The sequence below is a fragment of the Falco peregrinus genome, chromosome 8 (genome assembly GCF_023634155.1).
Source record: "Falco peregrinus isolate bFalPer1 chromosome 8, bFalPer1.pri, whole genome shotgun sequence".
NCBI classification, from domain to species: Eukaryota; Metazoa; Chordata; class Aves; order Falconiformes; family Falconidae; genus Falco; species Falco peregrinus.
The window spans coordinates 6,808,730-6,836,350 of NC_073728.1; the positions used below are offsets into that span (position 1 = coordinate 6,808,730).

Below are 27,621 nucleotides of genomic sequence, written 5' to 3' on the forward strand. Positions count from 1 at the left end.
TCTCAGGAAACAGGTAAAGCAGGTACAAGCTAAGAAAGCTCCTTTGTAGGAACCCTTGAGGGGCTCTGCCTTCCTCTGATGGGGGAAACACTCAGAAGAAGGTCTTTAACCACCCTGATTGCACAGCTTGCAACTGCCTCTACCACGCAGGGGTGAGCCCTGCCTGTCTCCCTTGCTGCAGCTCCTGTCCCGGGTCACCAGCAGCAAGACCCGGGCTCCAACACTGCAGCTGGACAAACCCTGACATGCTTGAGACTGGGAAGAGACACACAACCAGCAAGGGAGATGTCAGGGGCTGAGGTCCAAAACCATTTATTGAAACGAAAAGGATAAAAGTTCACATGAAACCAAAGCCGGAGACGCGGGAGGAGGGATGATGCTTTGTCAGGTTTCTTAAAGGGTCACTGTACTTCCGATCTTTTGAACAGCCAATTTGTCTCATTCCATAGGATGCTACTTTGGGAAGGTAAGAGGGTTTTTTCCTCCACTGGAGTGGCATAAAAATAAATCTGTCAACTCATATTATATACATACATATGGGCTGTACTTATTTTCTGTGGGAAAATATCACTCTATCAGTACTTAAAATTAAGTCTCATTATACTTTTTTTTTTTAGCTTACTGGACTTTTTTTTTTTTTTTTTTACAGTAAATCTGAAATATTCTCCTTATGTTAGGCAGCTCCATTACTTATCTGCAATCTTTTTAGGCACAGATGCAAGGTATGGCTTACATGACAATGCCAGCCTGCTCCTGCTGTTTGCGAATGACTCTGCTGCCTGCTCAGGTACTTCGGACCCCATCACCCAGGAGAAAATTTGCTTATCAGCCTACCTGGGCATGTCACATACAGTACAGCAATACCCAGGGTGTTTGCTACAGGAGCTCTAATCTGGATCCTAACAAATGGGAACATCTGGGACACAGGAAAAGCTGGGATGGGGAAGGACCAGTGCAACACAAGAACACAAATCAGGGTTCACTTTCTTTATAAAACAGGCAATATCTGTACAGTTTGGCCACAGGTGTCTGGCTGGAATGGCAGGATATTTAATATCAGAGGTTAAAATCTGCCTTCTCTCTCTCTCTTTTTTTTTTTTTTTTTTTTTAACAGACAAGTCTTGCATCTGTGTTGGATCATGCATGTAAATGCAAAGCTTTGGTGAAGCTGGAGGACATCAGCCATCAGAAACCTGCCTGTCTTTTGGGGTGAGGGCTGCCTTGCACAGGCACCGCTGGGGACTACCAAACCATGGGAGCCAAGCAACAGCCATAGGAGCAGCCTATGTTTCCAAAAGCCTGGCAAAACGCACCCAAAAATGTACTCAGTTAACAGCGGAACTGCAAAGACTGGTGCGATGGAGAGCTTGCTCACTGGCTTCACAGCAAAGTGTGGGATTTGCCACACAAACATCACACCTTCAATGCAGAAACCTGGCTGGTGATAGAAAGCAAGCCTGTCTTTCCTTTCAGAGCAACAGTTAGTCTCCAAATGTAATTTAAAAGACTGCAGCAACCATAACAGGCCCCAACGTTTCTAAGTTGACTCCCAGTAAGATGTGCAAGCACGATGGGCAGACACTTGCCCCACCAGGGAAACATGAGTAAGGAGGTTGGGTGGGTAGGATGAGAGACAACAAGTGACAAATGTGCTCCAAGATCCTCCAGCTGACCAAGAGCCACACAACTCTTGAACACCATGAGATAAAGATGAGGCTGCGTGAACCGGCTGAACCCCATCACAGCCCAGCTTGCTCCTGTGCCCTAGGGAAATCTGCCTTCCAGCCCTGCTGCCTGTTACTGCACTCCCCAGGCCAGGGACACCTCCACAGAGCTGGCACAGGGAGCCTCAGCATGGGGCAGGATGGTGGGAAGTTGATAAAAAATTTAAAAAAAAAAAAAAGAAGCAAAAAGTCCAGCTGAACCAAAGCGACCAACTTCAATAGCAATGGCAGGACATGTGTGGCGGGGAAGGCTTGTCATCTACAACTTGAAGGCAGCTGCTTCCCCAGGGAATAGTCCTGCTTTGTCCATTCCAGTCTTTCTCTCTTAGAGACAGAAGTCACCGCTGGAGGCATGAGGGTGATCTGGCAGCGCTTCTGCCCGGGGATGTGGCTGGCAGGGGGGAGCCAGGCTCCCCCCCAGCATTGGGTGGTCTCCAGGGTGTCCCATGGGAGAGCTGGGCAAAACACAGCTGCTTTCGGGCTAGGAGAAGAGAGAGAAAACAGCGTGTTGAAGCATTTTGCAGGGTTTTACTAGCACTGGTCAGGCTGATGCCCAGAGGAGGCTGGTCGGAGGGGGAGCAGGTCTGCTCCTGCCATACCACCCCTGGTGGCACAGGGGCTTGGCAGTGACCCCATACAGGTCCCCACACCTTCCCCCAGGTCCTCTCTACAAATGCTGACCCACTGCTTCATTGACAAGAGACTGAAAGCACACAGAAAGCAAGTGCATCCAACCTCCTCAGCTAGCACTGACTTTCACCTACTGACCTGCTAACTGACCTCTGCAGAGCCTGCCCAGGTACCACAGCCCTGCAGCTCACTCATGAAACCTGTCTGTAGATCAGCAGCACCTGGACTGCATCTGAGGCAAGCACCTGGGTCTTGCACCCTTGCTACACTCCTGGCAAGCCAAAACCACGCCAGCCACACAAGGCAGCCACCAGGCACTAGGGATGTGTTGGGGCTGTTCGCTGGTCCTACAAGCTCCCAAACCTCTATGCAGGGCCGGAGTCAAGTTCTTAAACAGAGCTAGAAAGTGCCTGGTATTGGAGGAGATGGATAACGGGAGGACTTGAGGTTAATGCAGAGATGCCTGTGAGACAGCAGGGCACCCCTCCAGTAAGAGAAGATGTCTGGCACGAAGCAACAAGCTGCCCTGGGGATAGTAATCATCAGAGCAGGGCTGGGTAAGCAGGGAGGCAAGACAGAACCCAGACATCTCACCCTGCTTGGTGGTGCCATGGGCTGGGGAAGCACCGCTGCAGGGACAGGCTCCTCCAGGACTTAGACCAGCTCTCCATGCTGCCAGCCCCAGCCCAGAAAGTTGATGGTCCTTACAGACATGCACAGCATCTGCATCAGGGAGAAGGGAAAGGGCCAGGCAGCTTTCACTCCCTATGCCCTCCCCAAGCAGCCCCGCTTTGGGCTGTTGGCCCCAATTCCAGGGGAGTCACTTGCGAGGTCAGGCCCTGAAGGGCACTGTGACACTCAGATCCAAGGCTGCAGACCTCGCCTTGTGATGCTGGAGGGCTAGCACCAAGCCAGACAGGCTCTCAACAGGGGTTGTGCGCAGGCCAGGGTACACTTCCACAAAGGAAAAACCTTATGGTACAGAAGATCTTCATCTCACATGTGCTTTGTACCACCTATCAAAGCTTACCAGCACATGACTGGAAAAACTCCCTGTACAGAAACGGCAATTAAACAAACCATATGGAAATCAGACCCAGAAACAGCCACCTTCTAAAGGGAAGAACCCACACTCTGATGTTCTGCTCTTCAACTCTTAGTGCAAAGGAAAGCTCCTAAAGTCTTCCTTTCTGGCCACACACCGGCTAGACCAAGGCGACTCCTGTCTACCAACCAGACAACGCATGCCTCCCTGTACTGAGACCCGCAGGAAATACCAGCCCAGAAAACACTGAGCACAAGAGTGGAGAAAGGCCCTTACCCTGCGCCTGCTCTCCTGGCACAGTGTGGAGGCGTATGTCCCGTAGGAGCTCACAGGAATCTCCAGAGGGCTGCCGATGCTCCCAAAGCGCCCTGCAGCTGAGCTAGAAAAAGGGTGCTGGGGCATGGAGGGAACAGGGCTCAGATGCTTATCAGGAATAAGCTGGTATGAGGAGGGGGAGAAAAGACTGGAGTATGGAGCTATCTCTTCCTGGGATCCCCCACTGCTGCTGCCCACAGTTTCAGCGCTGCATAATCTGTTCAGGTTTAAGTGTACTGCTGGCGCCCCAGGCCCTGGACCCAAGCAGCCCTGGTGCTGGGAGATCAAGTCTTGGCTGATGCCATAAAAAGCAGGCTGAGCTGGGGACCCCAGGAGCGGGGAAACATAGTCCTGCCATGGGCTGGGGCTGCTGCTGGGAAGGAGGTGTGGAGTGGAGTCAGGGCTGTGACTGCACAACCCATTCATCAGCAAGTGACGGTGTTTCGGCTGGCTGGCCGGTCCCACACGGCCCTGGCTGGGCAGGGAGAAGGACTGGCGAGCATCCTCTTGGGTGGGCGGCATGGCCAGGAAGTCACCCTCCAGCTGCCGAGCACTGGGTGGCTCCTGCAGGCAGGGATCTGTTGAGGGTGAGCTGGGCATCTTGTCCCATGGGGTGCCCCATGTTGGCTGGAGGAAGCGGAGCAGAACCTCCTCCCCAGCTGGCCTCCACTGCACGCCGTCACCCAGCTCTTCCCCCTCAGCCAGCTCCGGCAGCAGCGGGGGCGGCTGCCCCGGCACCATGTGGAGGGGCTGTTCCCACAGCGGGGCGGGGGGCTGGCTCGGGGCAATGTTGGGCTGCACCACATGCTGGGGCAGGTACCGCGTGTCCTCATTCTCTGCGTGGGCCTGGTATGTAGCAGTGCCTCCACCTGGGCTTGGGGATGTGCCTGGCAGGGGGCAGACCTGTTGCCCTTCCTCGTGCTTGTTCACCAGAGTTGCGTGGATGTAGGAGAGAATCTCGTTGCTGGCCAGGCAGTCGTTCAGGGACCGGGTGCGGTCAGGGTCCATATTGACCATCACCATTTTCTCGTCCAGCAGCAGGAGCTCCAGGTCCTCAGCATTCAACCCCAGGCCCTCCAGTGCACTGAAGAGCTCATTGTTGGAACAGCTCTCGTCACTCTTAATTGAGAGTGAGTCCAGGGTGGCCAAGAGAGGGTCCTCCTGCTGCACATCCACCAGCTCCTCTTTGAGGCTGTCCCCCCTTGAAGAAACCGGAGCAGCGCCTGTACTCCAGGTATCTCTTCCTGCATCCAGCAAGGACACATCCTCTAGGTGGTCCACAAAACTGCTGCTGAAGGAGTGGTTAGATGTGGGAGCTGGATGGGAGGCGTACACTGCCTTGTCCTGTTGCATCATGGCACCCAGCAGAGAACTGGGGTCAACGCCATTCTTGTGGGAGCGCCCTCCATGGGTTTGGGTGGTCTTCTTGGACTTGCTGGTTTTCCCTTTGCTCTGCAAAGGGTCGTGGAAGCCCGGGAGAGGGTAAGCGCTTTGGTATAAGAGCGCCTCTCCTGTAGCAAAGGTAAAGGGAAGATGCATGGACCGTTTCCGAAGGTGCTCTCCTCCTTCTTCATCTCTGCAGGGCGGGAAGAGGAGACTGTGGGTTGCACGTGCACAAACACACCCTGCAAAGTGCTTCTGCAATGGATAACTATGATTCCTTCAAGCCAAAGCCCTTTTGCTCTGACCAGCACACATGTGCTGAGCAGAACCACACACACATGCATTTATGTACAGCTACACACACTCATACATATTTTTATATACACACACACATAAACCCACATATCTTTAGCATAACCAAGATGATACATAAAACACAAAAGGTAACAGAGCTCTGCCAGGCCCAAGTCACACCTTTTCCCTTCTCATCTATGCTGCAGTCACCCCTTAGGACAGGGATGTCAGGCTGCTGCTATACAGCAGCCACATTTGAGGTCCTTGCTATTCCTGCACCCACATGTCCGTACAGCTGCTGGAGAGCCACCACCAGTCTCCCCAGGGCAAGCCTGGACCGGCACCCAGTACACCAGGGCAGGGGTGTGAGGTTGCCTTGCAGAGGGGGATATGACTGAACAGCATCAAAGCACAGTATCCTACAGCTGCTCCTTTAAAAGGCACAAGAAACAATGACAAATCAAACATCTTGCCCTGCTTGGGGCATCCCAGAGCCCACACTGATGGAAAAAGTCACATCCCAGCCTGGGCTGACCCAGACGGCACTTACACAAGGGGTCTCTGCGTGACAATGATGTACTCAGGCTTGCCGTTCTTGTAGACGAGCCGCGCGTTGGCCTGCACCCATTTCCAGCGATTCTCCTTCGTCAGCAGGCGGAAGACCGTCAGGCCACTCTCACCCGTCTTCATCACTGTCAGGAGGAAGCACGCATGCTGAGGGCTGTCAGCACGTCACCAGAGACAGAGCTGCCTCCAGTGACACTGCCATTTCCATCTGGGATCATAAGCAGGTGGGGGTCATAGCAGCAGCATGGCTGGCACATGCAGGGGACACCATCCCAGCTAAATGCCCCTCACTACGCTCCACCCTAAGCTCCCCACAGTGGCAAAAGCATCACAGTAAAGCATAAAGCAAAGCATCCTATGGGAAGAGAGCTGCTGGGTTCAACGTGGCAGCCAACAGAGCTGCTCATAGTCCCAGCCCACTCATCAACCTCAGAGGCGGGCACAGAAGGGACTCTTACTTCTGACGTGGTTCTCAGCACAGTACAGCATGTCAGCAGCATGGACAAACTGGTAGCCGGTGCCACACATCCGCAGCTCCGCCTCAGTGTAGCCCAAAACGATCTTCCCCCTGTGAGAGACCGAGAATGCACCCAGCCCAGAGGCAGAGCTGGGGTGGGACATCACCCAGGCAGGGTATGGAATGGCACACTGGAAGCCCCCAAATCAGCTCTGCTGCTTACTTGGCATCACACGCCAAGGGGGTGAAGTCCAGCTTGTGCTTCGTCCTGAAGATCATGTTCTTGGTTCGGATCTGCAGGATGGATGGGGGCTGCAAGGGTGTGGAGATAGCGAAGAGAGCAAGCTGGGGTGGCAGTATGGACCCGTCTTCAGACTTTTTGTTCTGCCCATGAAGGAACTTCAGCCTGCCTTGAAGGTTTAAAGCCTGGGAAGAGAAGTCACACAGTGTCACACAGAAAATTGGATGGAGAGAGAAGAGAGGGAGGAGAGCTGCATGGAAAGCAAGCCGTCTTGCTGCAGAGTTGATGCAAACAATCCTTGTGACTAGTCTCTTGCAACTCCAGTGCTCCCCACTAAAATACGAGGATCAAAGGGATCCCACGCTGAGCTCTCCACAGCAGCAGCCCACTGCTTTCTTCCCCTGCAGCTGCTCACTGCTGGCCTGGGGCTTGAACACACGGCAGTTGCAGGACAGAGCACACGCTGCAGTTGCATCAGGGCATCATGCAATGCACCAGCTGCTTTGCATTATAACTAGGCTATTTCACAGCCCCATCAGGAATCATAGATTGCTTGTAAACAGGGGACAATCAGGACTCTTCGTATTGAGTTTCCAGACTAAAGCAGTATGAGAAGGAGAAACAGGGCTGCTGAACCCATGGTTATGAAGGCAAGAACCCCATCAACTTGCAGCAGAGAGGAGGAGGAATGAACACCACCCACGTGGTCTCAAGACATGCCCTTAACAAAAACCTAGCAAAACGTGTAGAGGAAAAGCACTTTTTGTTCAAGATTCAGCATCTCTGTGAGGAGAGGAACAAAACCCACATGGAGAGGCTGTAGGTACAGACAAAACCTACGAAAACCAGCAGAAATACCTCCTTGTTGAGACAGACAGGTGCTGTATATGGCAGAAAGGAGTGCTGCGTCTTTCAAAGCCAACTTGTATGCTTCAGTAGTGGCACGAACCCCCTGGGGCAAGCCTGCACCCCCCTCCTGCTATGGAGGTCACAGCATGGGTCTGTACTCACCAGGAAGCCAGAGGAATTATCCAGGAGGCAGCGAAAGCGGCACACGAAGCTCCTTTCCAGAAAGGAGGAGTTTTCTGGGGGCAGTTGATCTGGTTTGTAGGCGACAGCAGAAGAGCCGAGACTCTTCCCCCCTGGGAGAGAGAGGGACTGAGAAAGGAGCAACAACGATCCGCCCCAGCGAGGGCTGGAGGGCCCCAGCATCAGGCACTGCAATAGTTTGCACAGCACAGCAACAGAAACTTGGGGAAAGCCATAATGTTTGGATGAAGCCGTGGCAGGGAGCTGGCCTCCCCAGTCTATGTGGGGAGCTACACATCTTGTGCCAACCAGGATGCCTGGCTCCCAGCCTCTGTTTACCTTCTGGAGAAGGCTCACCCTCGGGTGCGTGGGATGGGTTGAGGGCCCAGTGGAGGTTGCGTCTGAATTCCTGCTGGTCCTCGGTGTGGATCAGCTCGAAGACGCTCTGGTGCATGACATCTGTCTAGAGGAAAAAAGCAGCGTGTGAGCTCTGCAGCCTGTCCCCAGGCACTAGTTTTCACATCCCACTTGGAAACAGTCTGTCACAGCCCCAGTTGGCCATATCTTATCCAGTTTCCCTGGTTGCTCAACTAGGTCCCTGGCTGAATGAGGTTGGACATCTTCCACCAGAGCTAATGCTGGTGTGAACAGACAACATATCTGGCTCTAAGGACGCCTTGCCCACGTTGAGGCAGACCTCCTCCCCATCCTAAAGAGCCACTAGCATCTGCAATACAGCTCCCCTCTGATACACTCATCTCTGTAATGTGGCGTCCTTCAAAATCCTAGTGCTGACTTACAGGATGAGATGAAAGCATAGGTTTGGGAATAAACCAGCAGCAAAGCCACCCCATCCCACCACTGTTTCCGAGAGAGCAAGGCATCTGCTCCGGGACTTGCTCGCTCTGCCCAGGTGGACAATTCTTATCTACCCCAGATGTTGGGGAAAGCCAGATGTGTGGGAGCAACACCAAACCACAGTAATTAAGTAGGTAAGTCCCACTTCCCCGTAAATCTGACCTAGTGCCTTCCAGCTTACCCGGGTGCCCAGATAACCACAAAGCATTGGAGCCATATGGGATTTACCAGGGGTCACCCAGAGGCAAACTGGGTAGGGAACCCCAGACATCTCCCCATGGCATCTCCCTCCCACAGCGGGGCCATGAACCTCATAGCCCATCAGGGTGGCTGGTGGAAAGCATCTGTGGGCTACCAAAGTTGCTTTGATGCCTCCCAGTGACCACAACTGGCAACACGGGGTCCAGATTTACAAGATGAAGGAAAAGCCCCATGCAGCCACCCAAGACCCTGTGATCCCTGCAGAGCTTCCTCCCTGCAAGGAACTTGGGGCTATTCTCCACCACCAAGGAAGAACCCACTCTGCATACCCACCGCGGCAAGTCAGAGGTGTCCCACCAACCTGATGAAATCCCAGATAGTCCTGTATTGTATGCGAGGAGTAAAATATCAGTCCTTCTGATGTAACCACCAGCACGAAGCCGTTGAGCGCCTAGGAGAGGGAGGAGATCAGCAGGTACACCCCATGCTCTCATCACCCTTTTCTGGCAGGATGGTGAGCCTCATTCTGCTCAAACACTGGTCACCCAAGTCCTGTCCGGTCCCAGCTAGCAGGCAACTGAGCCACTGCTCCACCAAGAGAAAGGTGTAAGGCAGGAGACAAAGCACGGGAAGCCCTGGAAGGAAAGGACACCCTTCCCAATGGCATCTCGCTGTTGTAACCATGGGTACTGCCCTGGCTCTCACGAAATCCTCCAATGCACTGGTCAAGCAGCTTCTTTTCATACTCTTCCTGCAGGGTGGGAACAGCACCAGGTACCTCCCTCCTTGCAATTGCCTCTACACACGTACCCTGCCACGATGCCAGAGCACGTGTGCCTAAAACACAGGTCTCTGCAGCCCTGACACGTCTGCTTTACCGAGCAGAGGTCAAGGCCTGCAGCTCATTCGCAGGTTTTCCTCTGCTCTGCCTTGCTTGAATAAACTCCACCAACTGAAGGCTGGCTGGACAAAACCGGGGATCAACACCGGCAGAGCTGTTCTCACCGTGAAAACAGATGGTACCTTCTGCTGGGTTTCTCTGAGGTCACGTAGCTCTTCCGTACAGCTGCCCAAGCGTATCCTAATCCAAACTGATGGAAAACTTTGCTTCCATCCCGGAAGTGTTCACTCAGACTCAGATTTGGACATTTATACTCATCCTATGCGAAGAGCAAATACAAATCTCAGAACTGCTTGCAGAACGAAACCGGACACCATCAGGCACTGGTCCATTCTGGTATTCTGGTGGAAACAAGCTTTTCTGACAACCTTGAATCAAAACAGCGTTTCATGTCGGCTGCATTTAATGTTGAACCGCATCTACCTGGGTGGCTCTGCTCACGTGGTTCCCGTCCTCCCCACCACCCAGGAGGGTCTGGGCAGCTGCACGTGGCTTAGGACAGCGTGAGGCTGGAAATGCAGCAGGGGGATGTTCAGTGAAGAGCAAACCCACCGCAGATGGCTGCGTGCTGCCAGCGTTGGCTGCGCATTCCCTGCTGCTGCTTGGCCCATGCGGATGGGGATACTCCTGCTGGTTTGGGAGAAACCCACCCAGCTCCTGCCTTCATTTGCATCCCTCCTGTCCCTGCCAGGTGCCAGGGGAGAGACCTGGAGAAAGACCGTGGCATGCCTACCTGGGCTGTCTGTGGACAAGGAACAAGGCAAGAAAGGTGTTATCTCCATTGCTCTCTCCCTCCTCCAGCATCCATCAATCACCCTGCGGTTGAGGTGGCCAACCCAATGTTGCAAAGAGCCTTAACCAGTGAAAATGGGAAAGGTGAAAACTAAAGAATAAGAGTATGGGTTTTGAAACCATAGCAAAACCATCTGATTTCTGAAAAGCCATTTTCTTCCAAAACAGGAGGGAGGACAGGCTGAGTCTGATCCCTGGACTTTGGGGAAAACCACAGAATCACTGGTTGACCTCAGAGCACCTTCTCCTTCCGGCAAATAAATTATTCACCCCAAACTCACAACCAGCAACAACCTGCTGCAAGGCACTCATCCACCCTGTACAGCACTGTCCTTCCAAAGCACCACACAGCAGCAAAAGGACCATGCATCCGTGGTCATGGCGAAAAGGGATGTCTGCAGCCACCTGTGCCTGGGATGCATGTGTTAGCCACAAGATGCTCCCAGCCATGCTCCTCTTCCTCTGGAGCGCTCTCTCTGCGTGGTGTGCAGATTTACACAACGGCAACAGTCTGTCCTGGAGCACACGCTCATTCGTGCATGCCCTCCACCCAAACAGGCTGAATGCTGTGCTCTGTTCTCACAAAAGAAATACTCAAGCTGCTTCACCCATGCAGGTTTGAAGCGCTAAACCTGCCCCACAGAAAACAGCAAATGCAGCCATCAATCTGAAATTTCTGATGCATTTTTAATGTTACACAACTTACATATTTTACAGTTCACTGGCCCTTCCATCCTCTCCTCGAGCTCCAGGACTGCAAAGTCAATATCCAAGGGAGCATTGCATTTCCTGGCAGAAATGGACTGAGCTGCTCAGAGCCTTCGTCTTCCTCAAGAAGGGCTCATCCCTCAAATTTGGGAAGTAATTTGGGTGTTTTCTCTGAGCGAGCAGCCCCAGGGCTAGCAGGGAAGGACACGGTAGAAGGGACCAGGGTGCTGGCTGACAGTGTCCTTTGCACCTGGAGATCCATGCAGTTTAGAAGGTGCAGAGGAGCTTCCCTACCAGTTTGGGAGTGTAGCTGCTGTCCCAGGAGCCCTGGCTTTTCATCCCTGTTTTCTGGCACCAGGCAGGAGCTGATATGCAGAACATTGCTACCACAGGCACCAGCAGGATCGAGGGGAGTAGCCCTAAGTGCTGCAGGCACACAGGCACCGCACCAACCTTTGCCAACCATGGGGAGCAAGCCTTTCTGGCACAGAGCCCCATGCTTTGAAGACCTTGTCATCACCTTGCCAGGGCTGGGAGCAGGTCCATGGGAGTCTCCCCCTGACCCTGAGTGGAAGGCATCACTCTGTGACTCACTTTTCCCCAGCTCTGAAATGAGCCCGATAGACTTCCAGTAAGCACCTTCAAGCCCATGATGCTGCCTAAGAGCAATGGCCATGAAAACCCAAGGAAATCACCAGTTTAGCTTCCCAGAAGCTGCACAGCTTTCACTGTCATGACAGCACTACCCGGACACCCCTCCCTAAGGGCAAGAGGTCCCCATGGGGACACTCCTGCCAGCCTGAAGCAGGAGCCCTCTAGAAGGCAGGGATCTTCCTGCAGCACAGACCCCAGAAGCCCCATGGCTGTCCAGAGCCAAAAATGTCTTGTACCACTGACTTGGCTGCAGGCAGGGAAGCCACAGTAGCCAGCCCTGGCCTGTTTCCCCCACTTTGTAATGTATAGACATCAGGATTAATTAGGGTCTAGCGTGTAGTCTCAGCCAAGTCCAGCTATTGTTGCTGCCAACTCCTGTTTCATTGTCCAGGTCGGTGTTTCTCCCCCCTCGCCTTCCCTTTATTCTGGGCACAAACGCTCTCTCTATTTACTGGGATTGACCTCAGTGTGTGGGAATCTGCTGCAGAGGTTAATTAGTGCTGCGAAATGCACTTTAACCCTTGAGCAGCTTCAGAGGCATTACTCTGCTGCAGCAGGAGTAAGCAACATCTTGCAGCACTCTCTTCTTCCCTCAGGGCACTGACCAGCAGGCAGATTCAATACCCTGCAGCCAGCAGTGTGTACCTGCATCACCGTGCACCTGGGCAGAGATGCTCCACTCAGTTCTCAACCTTGCTAAGGTCTTAGTACTGTTAGAGGGATTTTCATGCTCAAACTCAGTTTAAGTTACCTTCCTCTTGCTGAGATTGCTCCTGGAGAGAGCCTTGGTCAAAAGGCCAGACCAAAAAAAGTAAAGCTGGGAAATTAGGGGAGGGGAAGGGAAGAATCTGGGTGGACCAAGAGTTGAGACAAAGGAAGTTTGGATGTCAAAGGTGACACACCGGGTGGCAGTAGTTGTATAAACATGTAGGAGCGTTTCCTTGGGGCGCAGAGGCAGGTCCTGACTCCCTGCCGCATCCAGCAGCATGCATACAGACCCCCGGGAGAGCCAAACCTAAACCCAGAGCATTTAACACCCAGCTCAGTACCTCTAAAAGGATGACATCAAACTGGGAGGAATTAATGAGTAGGACATCAACCCCCAGCATTCTCTGCCAAGCACCGTTTTGTTATATCCACAGCAGAAAACCCTCAGGTTTTTGGTTATTAACCAGCCTAGCTTTAGCATTTCTCTCACTAGACACAGATCCTGGCTCCCCAGCTCTCAAGCAGGACAGTAATTACACTTACTGTTGAGTGAACTTTTAGGAGTTGGGGCTGGCCAGCGTGCTTGGCCCACTCTGGACAACAGCTAGGCAGGGGACAGTGCTGCAGCCTGTGCTTTGGTGCCAGGCGGGAAGGGGAGACCTGCGTCCTTGCAGGACCTTGCGCTGCTGGAGTCTGACCTCTTCCTATTCACTGTGCACAGGCTGTAGACAGAAGGTCATCTCCTGGCGTCTCTGAATAAACCATGGAAGCAGCAGGCTCAGCCCAGCCACGCTGCAGCATTGCCAGCGTCGCCTCCAGCATCACCAAAGGAGCCAAATATATGCCTCTCGTAGAGCTCCTGGGGTACAGCCACATACCCTGTGTATATGGGCTGAGCATATGGCCCATCAGCACCTGTCTAGGTGCTCAGTGTCATGCATCACTGCCTGAAAATCAGGGAAGACTTCCATGACATTTTCTTCCCTATTTTCACCAGCATTTGAGAAACACCCCTAAGTCGGCACCAGTGTGCTCATATCAAAAACCAAACTTAAAACATCTTGCTCTGCTTGGCTTCCGTGTTACACCTATGGCCCATTTACATGAGAGGGCAGAGAAGCAGAAGAGCTGAAACTCTGTGCTCAGAAATTCAGCGCTGCTTCCACCCAGATGGAGGGTTTATTACACACAGCCAATTTACAGATGGCAATTTTCTCCAGAAAGGACGGGAAAATGAGGGGGGAAGCAACACAGTTTCTGCCCCAGGGACCTAAAGAGGTCTTAAACCTCTGCTCAGTCAGAAGCACTATGAGCTACGCCACGTGAAATCACTGCTGCACCAAAACACCCTGAAATCAACAACAGAACAGCCTGCTCTTTGGGTAAAATTCAAAGGAGCTGGAAAGGGGAAAAGAGGAAAATCACTCGAAGGCATCTGCCAGGGAGAGGAGTCCAACGAGGAGCACTAACCTGCAGGAGCAGCTCACCCTCCGGTACTGCTGCCGAGCCCGGACCTGCTCCGTTGCCGCAGTCTCCGTCCCTCTCCGCTTCTTTGGCACCATGATTCTTTAGAGCAACTGCACAAAGCAAAGGGAAGGGACTTCAGTGCTGCAGTAACACACACAAGACACCACCATGAACTTCCAAAACATGGACCTGGCTGCAATGCTGGACAATGCTGTGCCAGGGGAAGCTGTGATGTAGTTGGCCCTTTGCTTCACCCCTCAAAAGAGATGATTTTAATAGAACTTTTCCCCATCTTCCAATACCCTCAACTTCCCCCCTCCCCTTCCCCGCCACTCTTAGACCTTTAACAACCTACCAGTAAAGACCTTAAAGCCACAGGTCATGAAATCAGATAGGCATCAGCAGAATACCTATGAGGTCCTGTGTTTACTAGCAGTTACTTGCAATCACCAGCCCAAAAGGACATGTTCAGTGAGCTTACCAGCTAGCAGTCTCCCTTATCATTTAGCAGTAGCAACCATGGAGGTCCCCAATCCCAGTCTGGACACAGAGTCAATGCCTCACACCACTCCTTGCAAACAGCAAGAGCCAGCCCTTGGTGCCAAACCACGCACACCCCGCTGGCTCTCGGGGCATGGCAGCAGCTCTGTTCTTGCTGGGGGAGTCACTGCACCCAGCATGTCTTTGTGGTGCTGTACTAGAACGGATCAGCTCATGCACGCCCTGACTGCAAAGGACAGCAGACCAACAGCAGCAGAAGTCTTTCCTACATAAAAAGTGTTGCAGCAAACCTCACCCTTCCAGGACAAGGAACATGCTGTTTTGAAGGGTACAGTCCAGATAGCCCAGTCAATGATGTCACATTACAGTTCAGCAGCATGGCGAGTTTATTGAATCAAATTAAGGCAAGCCACAGCTCACAGTAGGAGAAAAACAACATGGAAAAACACACACGTGGATACAAACGTAGACACCCGAGATCACTGGCAATGTAATAGTGATCAATGCACAATAAACACGGATGAGGAAATCCATCACTCAGTCCAACTAAAAAGATGCATCTGTAAATTTTGTACTGTAGTCACCCAGAGAACAAATCCGAGGGATATTTCAGCGTGGATAATATTTAAAGAGTAAGATAACAACAAGCCCGTGCATGGCAGGCCTGTCCAGGAGACAATGGAGATTGCAGCAAAGCCAGGAAGCTTCTTGCAAGCACCATTGGGACAGAAGACAGCATCTGGCCACTGATAAACTGGCTGCTCCTACCAGTACCTGGGAGGAAAGGTGTGAAGCACCAGCAGGTGCTACCACTGCAGCCTGCCTGGTGCGCTCCCTTGCTCCTGCTCAGGGAGAGCAAAAGCTCTTTGGAATTTGCCTTTCCCAGCTCCTGTGCTACACATGCCAAGGGGCTGCCATGCTCAGACGCAACAGGAGCATCAAGTGGACCCTGGAAGTAATTTAACACCCCATGAAGCTGTCAGCGGGAGCAAAGCCGCAAGCTGAGACAGAGCAGCAAGTCAGAAGGCACAACACACCAGCCACCAGCACGTAAACAAAACCAGGCTCATAATGCTCATCTCACCCTGTGCTTTGCCAAAGCAGCTGCTGAAGCTCAACACCTCCATCTGCGTGGAGCAGATCCTGAAGGAACGAAGCACCTGCGTGCAGAAGCTCATGGGCAAGCAGCTTCCCAGCCGCTGCAAAAGGCAGATGCTCCAGACGCATCTCTGAGCCTTCCAGGACCACGAGGTCTGAAGCTGAACCCAGCAGAACCTGTGTTTGCAGGGCACCCGCGAGCGGAGGGACTGGTTCGGTCTCCAAAGCGGAGTCCCCCCATCTGTCAGCATTTGTCTGCTGGGAAGCCAAGCACATAACAAAGGCACACCACCCTCTCTTCTACCACCACGGCTGACCTTCCGTCCCAAAGTCATCCGTGCCCTCAGCAGGCATTTGCCAAGCACTGGCTCACAGGTGGGTAGGAACAAGGAGGAATGCTGCAGTCTGCAGAGCCTCACTGGTACACATGCGAGGCTTTTTGGGGTAAATGTTCTACACCAGACACAGGACCATCCCAAAGATTGACTCTGCTCCATAACCAAATGCAAAGCATGTCCTGGTTCTACTACTGATTTTAATTAAAAGAAGAAAAAAAAAAAAAATTGTATGGCAGTGAAACCTCTGCTTCTGGTAGGTCTGGGAAATTCCCCTTGGGCTCGGCCTGCACAGATTATTTCAGGAGCTATTTGAACGCTGAGGGGCTGGCATCCCAGGACTGAAGTTACAGCAGGTGTTTGTACAACAGCATGTCAGTCCAGAGCTTGCTGGGGCAGACATGCACGCACTGCCACGTCCCGGCTGCTCCCCCACCCTGCACACCATCCCGCTGCAAACGCTGCTGCCCAGGGACTGCCTGTGGTCCCTTGCCCGGGTCAGAGACCACCAAACCTGCCCAAAGTCCTGGGTATGGGCGGGCTACCGGGTACAGCAGCATGCAAGCACGGTGGCCGCAACACCCAGGCAGGGTCCTGTGGTGTGGAGGAAGCAGGTTTCTGGCAGCGCCTTTCCAGCCACTCACTTTTCTGATCCCTGGGAGCAAAATGTAGGAGCTATGAATTATTAAAGGTCTTCAGTCCTCCTCTGCTAGCTCCCAGACTGCTGTGCTGGAGGTGCAAGATAAAAATAAACCTGGATGATAGCAGAGCAGCGAAAGGGTGCTGCCCTCTGTTCAGAGGTCTGGTTTAATGGTTTGATGTTTCACTGCAAAAGGAAAGCAACCACTGCCTAAAGCCAGGCTTTGCTATCACCATCTGTGCTGCCCCTAAGCTGTGGGGCTGGAGGAAACACATTAAAAATCGGAGGATGGCCCGCTGTCCTCCGTGCAGGTGCCTGCCACTAAATCCAGCTTGCTCCTGGAAACAGGATCAAGCCACTGGGGCCAAGGGGTTGCTTTCATATAAATCGGAATCTCCATGGGGATTTTCCAGTGACCTTCACCAAACAGCATGTTTTCCATCCGAGCCACCCAAGGAACCCCAAAGACAACATGCTCTTGGCTGGGGACATCTCAGGCTGGCCTCCTGCCTGGTGTCCCCCGGCTTTGTCTCTCCATAAATAGCCCTGCGCAGCCCCTCGGGTCAGCAATTCAGCAGAACTGTCGCAGCGCATCAGGCTGACGGAGCGGAGACGAGCCGGAGAGCCACCGCGGCATCCTCCCCGCCTGGCCGGCTACCCCAGGGAAGGGCAAGGCAGCAATGGGGCAAGCTCAGCACCAGGGAAAGGTGGCCTTCCCGACAGAGCGCATGTCTTCATGTCGGTGAGGAGACAAGGTGCAGTCTTTGCCCTCACTGCATGACTGGGAACAGGTATTTGCAGGGGGGGGAAGAAAAGGCAAAAAAAGGGAAAAAAAAGAAAAGAAGAAAAAAAAAAAAGAGAGGGAAGTAGCTTCTCCTGGGCTCCCTCTCTCATGCCACCAGCATCACCTTTGCCGCTGGCAGCGGTAGGAGGAGGAAGGTGAGGACAGAGAAGTCAGTCACCTGAAAGCAGCAAGGCTTGCACATTTTTCTTGCTATTTCTTCAAAGAAAAAAAAAAAGAAAAAAAAAGGAAAAAAGGGAAAAAAAAAGAAAAAGGGAAAAAAAAGGAAAAAGGAAAAAAAGGAAAAAAGAAAAAGAAAAAAAAGAAAAAAAGAAAAAAAGAAAAAAGAAAAAAAGAAAAAAGAAAAAAAGAAAAAAGAAAAAAAGAAAAAAGAAAAAAAAAAGAAAAAAAAGAAAAAATAGAAAAAAAAAAAGAAAAAAAAAAGAAAAAAAACCTTCTGCCAGGACCTGCAGGCTATTTTGCCACAAAAAGCTTTTTAGCTGAGAGCAAGAAAATCTCTCCCCGCCTGGCCCCATCTCCGAGACAAGCCCCCTGCCCACCTCTGCCTCCCCACAGGGGGATGTTTTCTGCATGGTGGTGGTCCTCACGCACAGGTGCCCACATTGCTCACCCAGTCTCTGCTGCCTGGCCCTGTGCTGTCACCCCCCAGGAGCAGCAGGGCTGAGGGGGGCCAAGGGAGTGGATTTCCTCCCTCCATCTCCAGGAGGGTGCTTCCCCCAGCACCCAGCCTGGGAAGCTGTTTCACGTGATGCTGAAGGGACACCTCGCCGCCTACCAGGTTTGCCAGTGAACTCCTGAACCTGCCAGGGCTTTGCAGACCTGAGAAATATCGGCACCAACAAGCGGGTATTAACATTTTTGTGAGGATATCTCCCAGCCCCCTTCCCTCCACACGGCAAGACCTCCACGTGGGAGCAGAGTTTTGCATTGGCTGCTGACTGTGAAGGAGGAAAACGAGACGACTCTGTCCCAAACCCACTCCAGGCACTGATGCAGGGAAGGCAGCAGAAGGAAACCCAACGGCTTCATGGCTCTTCAAGAGCAGTGAGGGGTCGTGTCTCCCCACCACTGCTGGCATCATTTAAAGGCAGTGAGAAAACACTAGACCCAGCTGCAAGTAATGGCAGAGACATCTGCATGGCAGTTATTAGTCTGAGCAGGACCTGCCAGGGGAGAGGGGAGTTTCGGTAATGGTGCTCCCTGCAAGCATTCTGCCATAGAGCTCAACACCCTAGCACACATCAGTCATTCTCTGGGGGAAGGAGAGACTGATTGATTTATTTATTAATTAGATTGCCTACTATCCACCTCTCTCTGCCATTTGTGCCAATTCCCTGAAAAGCAGGTCCCCCACTCACATGGGAATAAAAACCTTACTACGAGATACCTCCAGATCTTCCTTTCCCACCCACCTCTTCAACTCCAAGACACAGGCAGATGGACCTGCAGCTCTGCTGTTCTGTACACACCCTCTTACGTTAAATAACTCCTCAAAATTGTTTTCCTGCACTTTACTGCAAAGAAGAAATACAATACTGGAAATCTAAAAAACACCCTCTGGGTTTCTTCTGAATAAACTAGAAGTTTTTTCATGTTTAATATAAACTTTTAATTTAGAAGAGTCACACAGAAATGTGGTTTTGCCCGCTCTCAGAATAATACTTTCCTTTAAAAATAAAAAAGGGGGGGGGGGGTGTCCCCGTAACATAAGAAATGTTTTGCTGATGAGCTCACATGGGTCCCAGGTTCCCTACCATCCATCTCCCTCCTCCCTCGGCTGGGCAAGGTCTCTCTGCTAACAAGGGCTTGCATTGCCTGCCACCCTCCCTGGAGGCACTGCCCTGGCGATCCTCCAAGACCTGCCACATCCACCCCTGAGAGCAAGTGTATCCAACCCAAAAACGCCAAGGGAGAGCCCAGCCCTACGCTTCCAGCACGACACATGAATTCTGCAGTGCTCCGGTGAAATCAGCACAGGAGCTTTCATTTCCACCAGTGGGAAGCCCCCAAGTGACACAGCTGTGTCTCAGCAGGAGCATGCAACGCAGAGAACAGCAGCATGATACTAAGGGAGCAAAATTTGACCAAATGCCACCTTGATTGCCACGCTCAAACTGGTGGAAAGTTAAACTGCTGTTGTGAAGGCAGGTGAAGTACTGCAGCCTCCTCTTTGGCATCTCCGATGGCACCTTACGCTGTCAGCTTGCCAAATCTGATCACTGCTCCGTCATTTAATCCACATGTTTTACAGCAAGCTTACACATTTCCAACTGTTTTGAGAAGCAAAGAACAGAAACATGCACTCAGTAAAATGTATCCCATTCTGTTTTGTTTTTTTGGATCTTTGGAGGTTTTCTTTTTTGTTACTGTTGAGCATGAACTGAGCTCTTACCAGTCAATTCAAAATTATTCCACTTCCACATAAAAGGAAAACTTAGTGGATATAGCCAGCAGCTCCTCCGATGAGGAGTGTCTGAAATGCGTTAGAAGGAAAGAGCATAATGGAAATGGTGAGAGAAGCAGGCAGAGATTTGCTGAAACTAAGCAGCAGAGCCATCTCCTCCCCAGCTTGATGAACCATCAGTTCGGATCTCACCGCTGAGCTGTACAAAGCCCATTTTCTAGGAACTAGCAAATACTTCTTGAGTTTCTCTTTGCTTATTCATAATGGATATTATGGTTTTACTTACCATTTCATAATACCTGGCCCAGCTCCCCGTTGACACAAATTTCATTAAATAGATGAATTATTTATCCCTTGCCTGAATGGTGTGGATATACCACCTTCCGTCAACATGTGTGGTGAATAATGGATGTCCTGTTAAAAGATCTAATTGCACTTTTAAAAGCAAGGAGGCTTTGACGATGTATAGCTTTCTGTAGTGTCACCAAAGGCACTTGTCTCAAAGGGAGAAGCATTTGCAGAGGTTTAAACCAGGACAAAGATGACAAGGACCTGCCAGGCTTTCCCTCCTTCCTGCAGCATCAATAGCAGTGTGAACTCTCCCGCTCCCACCACTCATTCCCCAGGAGCTTTAGGTGTGCATTTCCCACCTTGGAACCTTAATCTGGAGTTTCTTGCCAGCTCTGCTCCCACACCTGCGTTTCTAGGAGCCTTGAGAGACCTGAGCTGCTGGTGGGCAGCAGAGCTGGCAGCCATCAAGAGCCCAGTGCAAACCCCAGGAACCTCTGACAGCTTCCTACCAGCTACTCTCGTGAGAGCCATGGAGAAGTATTTGGCAGGGAAAGCACACAGTGGGAAAACTGCCTACCTAAGGGAAGTCACAAGACTTTTCCAGCTTAAATTGCTCCTCCAAGGCCAGCTCATTACCTAGGCAATTAAGAGAACAGGACTAGGCTTTATTTTCTTAAACCGTGCCTTAGGCTTTATTGCTACAGCTATCTGCAGTACGTGGCCAACAGCTCATAACGTGGGAGAGCAGACCAAGTGAACAAACGAGCAACATTACTCATCTCTAAACACATCCAGAAATGCACGTCCCAATCTCAAGACCTCACCTCTAAGCAGAAGTTTCAGGGGCACTATTATATGGTCTATAATAACTATGTAATTTAAAGCACTTTTCCAGTCTGACCCAACTGCCAGGGAGCAGCTCGGGCACTTTTTGGGCCATCACAGCTCTAGCAGTAACTGTCTGGATTTGTACCATAGTTTAAAGGGTTAAGCTCAGCCCTGAGGCTGCACCTCGATCCTACAGGTGGCCAGCTAAGATTTTAAGAGGACTCCAGGAAAACCCCCAAACCCTCAACACCCGCAGGAGTGTTATTTTTTAAAAAACACATGAGAGGGGCAAACTGCTTCAGTTTTGGATCCACGACACTGACCTTCCTTCCATATAAAACATACCATGCATAGCTCAAAATCACATACAGCCCAAAACGAAAGCTGTGCCTCCTCTCTGATCCGCGATGACAGACTGTGCAGCTGATAATCCATCTTAAGCCAAAAATTTCTAACGCCACAGTACATGCCAAGGTATTTTCCTCCTCTCCTCCCAGCCAGCGATGCATCCAGAGTTGCCCAGAGGATGTGCCTGGCTGCTGGCAAGCCCAGCTCTGTGGGTAGGATGCTGCGTACAGGCAGGGGTGCATCTGCATCCCTGAGGAGCCCCATTTCAAAGCAGAGACAGCCCGTGACCGGCTTACAGCAAGGCTCAGCAGGGGGGCTCAAATGCATCTCTTGGCATCACGGACTGAGCTTCTCTTACCCCTGCTCCTACAGTTTACAAACCTTAGACGTAATTCAGAGCCTCGGGAGAAATCCTGTGAAACAAAGGCTGCAGGTCAATTGCTGAATGTCGGTGCCAGAGTGACCACCCGAAGCCAAATGGCCGTGTGCCAGGCAGTGTGCTGCCTCCTCCCCAGGTGCAGTTTGGGGAACGGCTGGAAAAGCCATGCTGCGTTGTAGCCCTCCAAAACAGCACAAGCCCATGAAAGCCCAGCTGAGGTCATTTCAGGTGACTGCAGAATCCTGGCAAAGCCCCAGTGTGCTGGCACTTGGGAACAGAGCCATGGGGACACAGGTCTGTGAGAGGCACAGGACCCCCTGGGGACACCGAGCTGGCCTGCAAGGGCAAGTGAGTGCTCATCGGGGGCTAGCTTTCACACTGCAGAAGCGCCAGGCTGCCTGTAGGATGAGAAGCAAAGCTTGGACAACCTTCCCAGCACACTGCGGGAACAAATTGTGAGAGATACTTCTCGAGACTGAGCCCTTACCCATTCTGAGGCCTGCCAATTGTCTTCCCACCAGGTGCTTAAGTGGACCAAGCAACACAGATGTTATCCAACAGCCACATGACAAGGTATCTTTGAGGCATCTTCCTTTTTTTCAAACAAATCATCAAGCAGGGTGAGACCCAGCGACAAACCTTCCCCTGGAGCATCTTCCCTTCTCTCCCCCTTTCCAGAAGGTGAGGGAGGCAGAAGAAATGGGGACCCCCACATAAGCCAGCAGTGTTTGCCAGGCCCTAGTATCAAGGGGAGGAACAGGGAGGGATTACAGGGGAGCAGCCTGCCAGGCACCGCCGGGAGCGCCGGCGGCTTAGCATCTGGTATGACGTGCTGTGCAGACCCCGGCACGGTGGCACCGGCTGCCCAACAGCAGGACACGGGGGCTAGGGGTGAGGGAGGGCAGCATGGCAGGAGCAAGGCGGCTTGGCTTTGCTGCACTGCTCCAAGGACAGTCCTCAGCACCAGAGGGGAGAGAGGAGAGGGCTCCTGGGCTCGGGGGGAGATGCAGACCAGCATGCCTGGCTCCTCAGCTCTGGGCAGTGGCAGCCCTGCAGCGCACTCCCACCCCTCCCGAGCCATACACGATGAAAAAGCCTCCTGCAGGACAGGGAGGAAGGTTAAGGCGGTGAATGAAAATTAAAAATATTTGTCTCACCAAGGAGGAATAAAAAATTACAGCACCTGGGGGGACTGTTGTGAAGGAAAAGAGACCTGGATAGGAAAGGAGAAGGTAGAAGCCCGTCAGCCACCGATGTTGGGATAGGACCCTTGATTTGGGAGCCAGCTTCAGCTCCTTTTGGTCCTCCTGGTCCAGGCTAACGGTGCTGGGTTCAGGTCAGTGCCACCTCACCCAGCAGGATGGGATGTGGGATGGGCAGGGCTGGGCTGGACCATCAGCCTGGTGAGTCCGCCAGGGAGGCGGGACTTCTCTCCCAACGTCTCCAGCTCTTCCGTGGCCCGGCTCCCCCACCTCCGTTCACCTCTGTCATGGTGAGCAGCGTTCCCATGGGCAGCATTTGTATGCACTTTGGGCTGCAAAGCCAGGCAATGGGGTAAAAGAAATGCACCTGCACGTCTTGCAGAGGACAGCAGTGCTGCTCCATCACAAGAGAAGCCCTTCCACCATGCCACAGATCAGCCCTGGCATGGTGGGGTGTGCTTGCCAACCATCCTCTTCAGCCCTGTGCCATGCCACAGGAAGATCTACTGTCCTGGGGCAGACACTCTGCAATCCCAAGACATTTTGCTTCTCTGTATCCTAGGGGCCAGAGGGTCCTTCAGATGGTCAAAATCAGAAAGAACCTCCTGTCTGACATCAGGACGCCTGTCCACATGACTTATCCCAAGACTTGTCTAAACTGTGTTTTATCAAGTATTACCACACAAGACAAAAAGCAGTGCCTCCTTCCAGGAGGAGACCATTGCAAAGAGCCAACATGGCCAAGAGCCCTCCTTCTCCAGAGATGCTGAACACACATGGCAAGCACCTGGCACTGAACTGCATCCCAATTGGTTAAATGGAAAAGATTTGCCAGACCGCAAAAAAGGAACGGATTTAGTAAACAAACACACGGATGCTCTGGTCCTTGGGACTTTCAAAGACCTGTGGAAGATCAGCACCTGGCATCAGGGGCTTCACCTCAGAGACACCCAACCCAGCACTTGGCATGACAGCCTGAGGAAATGTTTGTTTAGGCAAATAACCCTGCTTAACAAAGACAATGTTTGATGATCTCTAAACAACTCCAAAGATTAAATGACAAAACATTGAGCAGCCTTAAATCCTCTGTTTTCCATCACCTAGTCGCAGGCCTTTAGTCGTGCTCCCAGACAGGCAGAAAGGGAACAGGGGCAGTCATATGAAGTGTAAAAATCCCCATGTGCAAAGGAAAAACATGTCTCTCAAAAATCAAAGACCTCTTGGCAATATGTCCCCAAACTGATGTTCAAAACACCGCTGTTCAGACAAAAGCCCACGCAGATGCTTCTCGCACACAGTATCTTGACCATCTCTGAAAGCTAAACATCAGGTTTGCTTCCAGTGCACAGTCAATCCACCCCGACCTGTGCAGATCATTTACATTACAGTGCAATCTAAATGCAGGTACATGTTTCAAGAGAGCTGTGAAGCCTGCTCTGCGTTTTGAGGAACGTATCATATGGTCAGAAGGTGATCAGGAGCCTGAAACAAAACGACAGAAGCTCCCAGAGTTTCTACCAGTGACCAAGATCTAGAAACCATTGGCTTTTTGATCACTTAAGCCCATACAAACTTCCCCATACAACGATGCATAAATCAAGATGCCAAAACGACATTAAAAAATAATTAGTTTTCAAATAGCCAGGAGGAGACATTTCTGGCACCCAACAAATTATTTAAGATGGGCTGGAGAAAAGGCAGCTGGCATAAACCTGCTGGGTGAATTGCTGTCAGCGATCATCGGCACCACCCGAGACCTGCTCCAGGATGACATGCTGCAAGGATGTTTCTCCTCACAAGGCATGGCAGCACACCCCAGTTTCTGCCCTTGCTTTTCCTTGATCTTCTTTCAGGGAGCCCTCAAGCAGGGATGCACTCGAGCAACGGAGGTGCCAGTTCCTCCTTCCTCCTGCGCCAATACAAGGGTTTGCACCGCCTGTTTCTGAGCTGCCTCCAGACAGCTCTGGGACAGGCTGAATGCTCTCAATAAACACAAAAAGACCCCATACCACTCGTGTTTTATGATACAATCTCACCTGAGACTTGTCAGCATTCAGCAGCTAAAACTATCTCCTCAGGATCCCATTTCACATTTCCAAGGATGCTGAGCCAGAGTGGGAGCACAGGAGCTCACCCGGCTCGGCAGTGAGCAGGCAGGCAGAGCCCAGCCACTCCAGCAACGTCCTAACTTTATTCCCTGACAGACCTAGGGGAAAAACCCTTAAACATGCAGGTGACCAAAAAGAAAGAAAAAACAAAAAGGAGAAGAAGGAATAAGCAGAGTATTTTGAACAGGAGCCTTCCTTAAGGTGAACTTCATCTCAGCTCCAGCACAACTTGTCAGAGAGCAAAATCACTCTGGCATTTGCATCAAAAGGAATCAAGTCACTTAAAAAAAATCCGATTTCGTAGATGGGGTGGGATTGCCCAGAGCTCCTTTTAAGGATGTTTTTTTAAAAAAATAGCTCTGCAATCACTATTTGCATCTAAAAGGATGGGAAAGCCCATTTTATTACAGTGACCTGCCTTGAATCGGGCAGAGGCAGGTACCATCCCACGGCTTCAGACACACCAATGCACTCCACGGTTGGAAGCCGGCACCACAAAATCAGATTAGATGGAATGACAGAAAAGGCAAAATGAGAAAGAATCTCAAAATGAGGAATTTTGCAGTTTCTCACAATGCAAAACCGAAGTAACCCACCATGCGGGGATGCAGGAATGGCACACCCCAGGACACACAGCTCTAGCAGGGTGCTTGTGGAGCAGTGGGACTGTGTCCTCTGGGCTCATCCCACGCTCAGCTTTTCCCGGCTGAGCGGGCACAGCATCCCAGCACAATCACCCTGAAAAGGGCGACAAGCCCCAGAGCAACTTCTGCTGTGACGCTTTGCAACAAGACCAGCCGTTTCAAACCTGCTGATTTAAGGAATCACTACCACTCCTCGTTTTGTAAATTCGTTGACTGGTGAACTTTAAGTTATTAATATTTCAGGGGAAGAGCAAGGCCCGCACTGCGCCATGGACTCCCACCCCATGAACAAGTGTGCTCTCATGGGGTGGGGAGCCTTCAGAAACACCAGCACCACGCTGGTCCTCCTCTGCTTCAGAGCACTGTCACAGACGATGGGTTTGGGGCAACGCGTTCATCATTGCAAAGGCTGATGCAGCAGAGCTCCTTTCCAGGGCAAAACCAGCGTGGAAAACACAACCGGTACAGTCAAACAAACAAATTGACCTGACGCTGCAAGGCAAACAACTCCTCTCTGAGGCCATTCATTTTTCATTTCACCCCCTCGCCAATCCTACAAGCAGGGTTTAAAAAGAGAATGGAAAAGGGGAAAAAAAACCCCAAACAAAACAAACCGCGTTCAGTACATTCAATGATTTGCAATTAAAAAGAGAAATTATGGTGTTTCTGAAGTCATATGCAGCATTCCCAAGCCACTGCTATTTCATTAGGCAAATCCAGGGCTGCACAAATACCCTCCTGTGGGCTCCTATTAATTACAATCATAGCCCAATGGAACACAGTCGTGCCTTTAACACGACCTGATTTAAACGGTTGCCAAATAAACTGTAACCACATCACAGGTAATTACTATTCATTTTCAGCACACTAAAAGTATTTCACTGGTCTATTATAACGGGGAAAAAAAAAAAGTCACTGGCACGGTGAAACTTTCCAACTGGGCTGCACAACACACCGCTGCCCTCCCAGCTGCGCCCGCCGGAGCCTTTGCCCAGCACCACGCAGAAATCCAGCCGAAACCTCAATTCTCTACTTGGGCAGAACCCCCAAACAAAACCAACTTCATCTCTCCAGATCCCTCGAATTCCGAGCAAAGTGCGAGCTCTGCTTTCGCCCAGGCGCGATGCATCCTGAAGCCTTGAGGCTTATTGCAAAGCAAGAAAATCTGGGGTTAGAAAAAGGGGGAAAAGCAGTTCTCGGGAGGGAAGGGGAGGGATGCCGAGGGGGGGATGCTCCCGGCGCGGTGCCTTACCGCTGAAGAAGCTCTTGGCTCGGAGGTAGCCGGCGCTGAGGCGCAGGACAGACAGCTTGTCCAGCCCGGCCACCACCTCCTCGGGGAAGGGCAGCAGCCCCGCCAGCCGCTCCAGCTCCCGGTTCAGCCGCTCCCGGTGCCGCTTGGACGGGTTGGAGGTGCCGCCTTCGGCCGGCTCCGGCCGCACCCTGCCGGGCAGAGCCGCGTTACCGGGCGCCGGTCCCGGTCACATCCGTGTCCCCCCCCCCCCGTCCCCCCCTCCCCAGGACCCTTCCCCTCGCCGCCCACTCACGCCCGGGGCACCGGCTTCCTCCGTTTGCGACCCGCGTACATGGCCGGGGCCGGCAGCGCGTCCCCCGGCAGCCGCCGCCGCCGCAGAGCCCCGAGCGGGCTGCGGCCACCGCCGCCCGGCCCGCAGCCGCCCGCGGGGAGAGGGAGCGGGGCCGCCCCGCCCCCGCCCCCGCCCCGGGAGAGGAGGGGCTGGGGGTGGGGGGGAATGGGGATGTGGGGGCTTGAGGGCATTAGGAGGTGATGGGTGGGCGGGTGTGAGTGAGTCGCGGGCTGGGGGGGGGATGTGGGAGATGATGGGTGGTTGGAACTAAGGGGGAGACGTGGGTGTGACGGCTGGTGGATGGAGGGTAAGGAGGGATGGTGGGTGGGTGGGGGTAGGTGGGGATGTGAGGTGCTGAAGGGCATTGGGAGGTGAGGGGGATGTGGGGGGGTGGCGGGTGGCTGGAGCTAAGGAGGAGAACACGGGGGCGATGGGGGGTAAGGAGAGATGATGGATGGATGGATGGATGGGTGGGTGGGTGGGG

The 27,621-nt window shown here is 52.3% G+C and overlaps 1 protein-coding gene across 3 annotated transcripts; it reads right to left on the reverse strand.

The window, feature by feature from the left end:
* Positions 1-1,898: 1,898 nt before the first annotated feature.
* Positions 1,899-27,249, reverse strand: LOC101924743 (aryl hydrocarbon receptor-like). Of its 3 annotated transcripts, none has more exons than XM_055812984.1 (11): positions 27,099-27,249; positions 26,807-26,994; positions 13,978-14,084; positions 9,106-9,195; positions 8,043-8,148; positions 7,668-7,798; positions 6,639-6,841; positions 6,417-6,526; positions 5,942-6,083; positions 3,676-5,290; positions 1,899-2,205 (listed from the first exon to the last, which is right to left on the reverse strand). In XM_055812984.1, exons 1-11 carry the CDS (start codon positions 27,137-27,139, stop codon positions 2,050-2,052), a joined length of 2,889 nt encoding a protein of 962 aa, XP_055668959.1. In that variant the 5' UTR covers positions 27,140-27,249; the 3' UTR covers positions 1,899-2,049. The 3 variants fall into 3 exon arrangements, with proteins under 3 accessions (XP_055668959.1, XP_055668958.1, XP_055668960.1); XM_055812983.1 differs by having other exon boundaries at positions 8,025-8,148; XM_055812985.1 differs by lacking the exons at positions 26,807-26,994; positions 27,099-27,249 and having other exon boundaries at positions 8,025-8,144; positions 13,978-13,994.
* Positions 27,250-27,621: the final 372 nt, after the last annotated feature.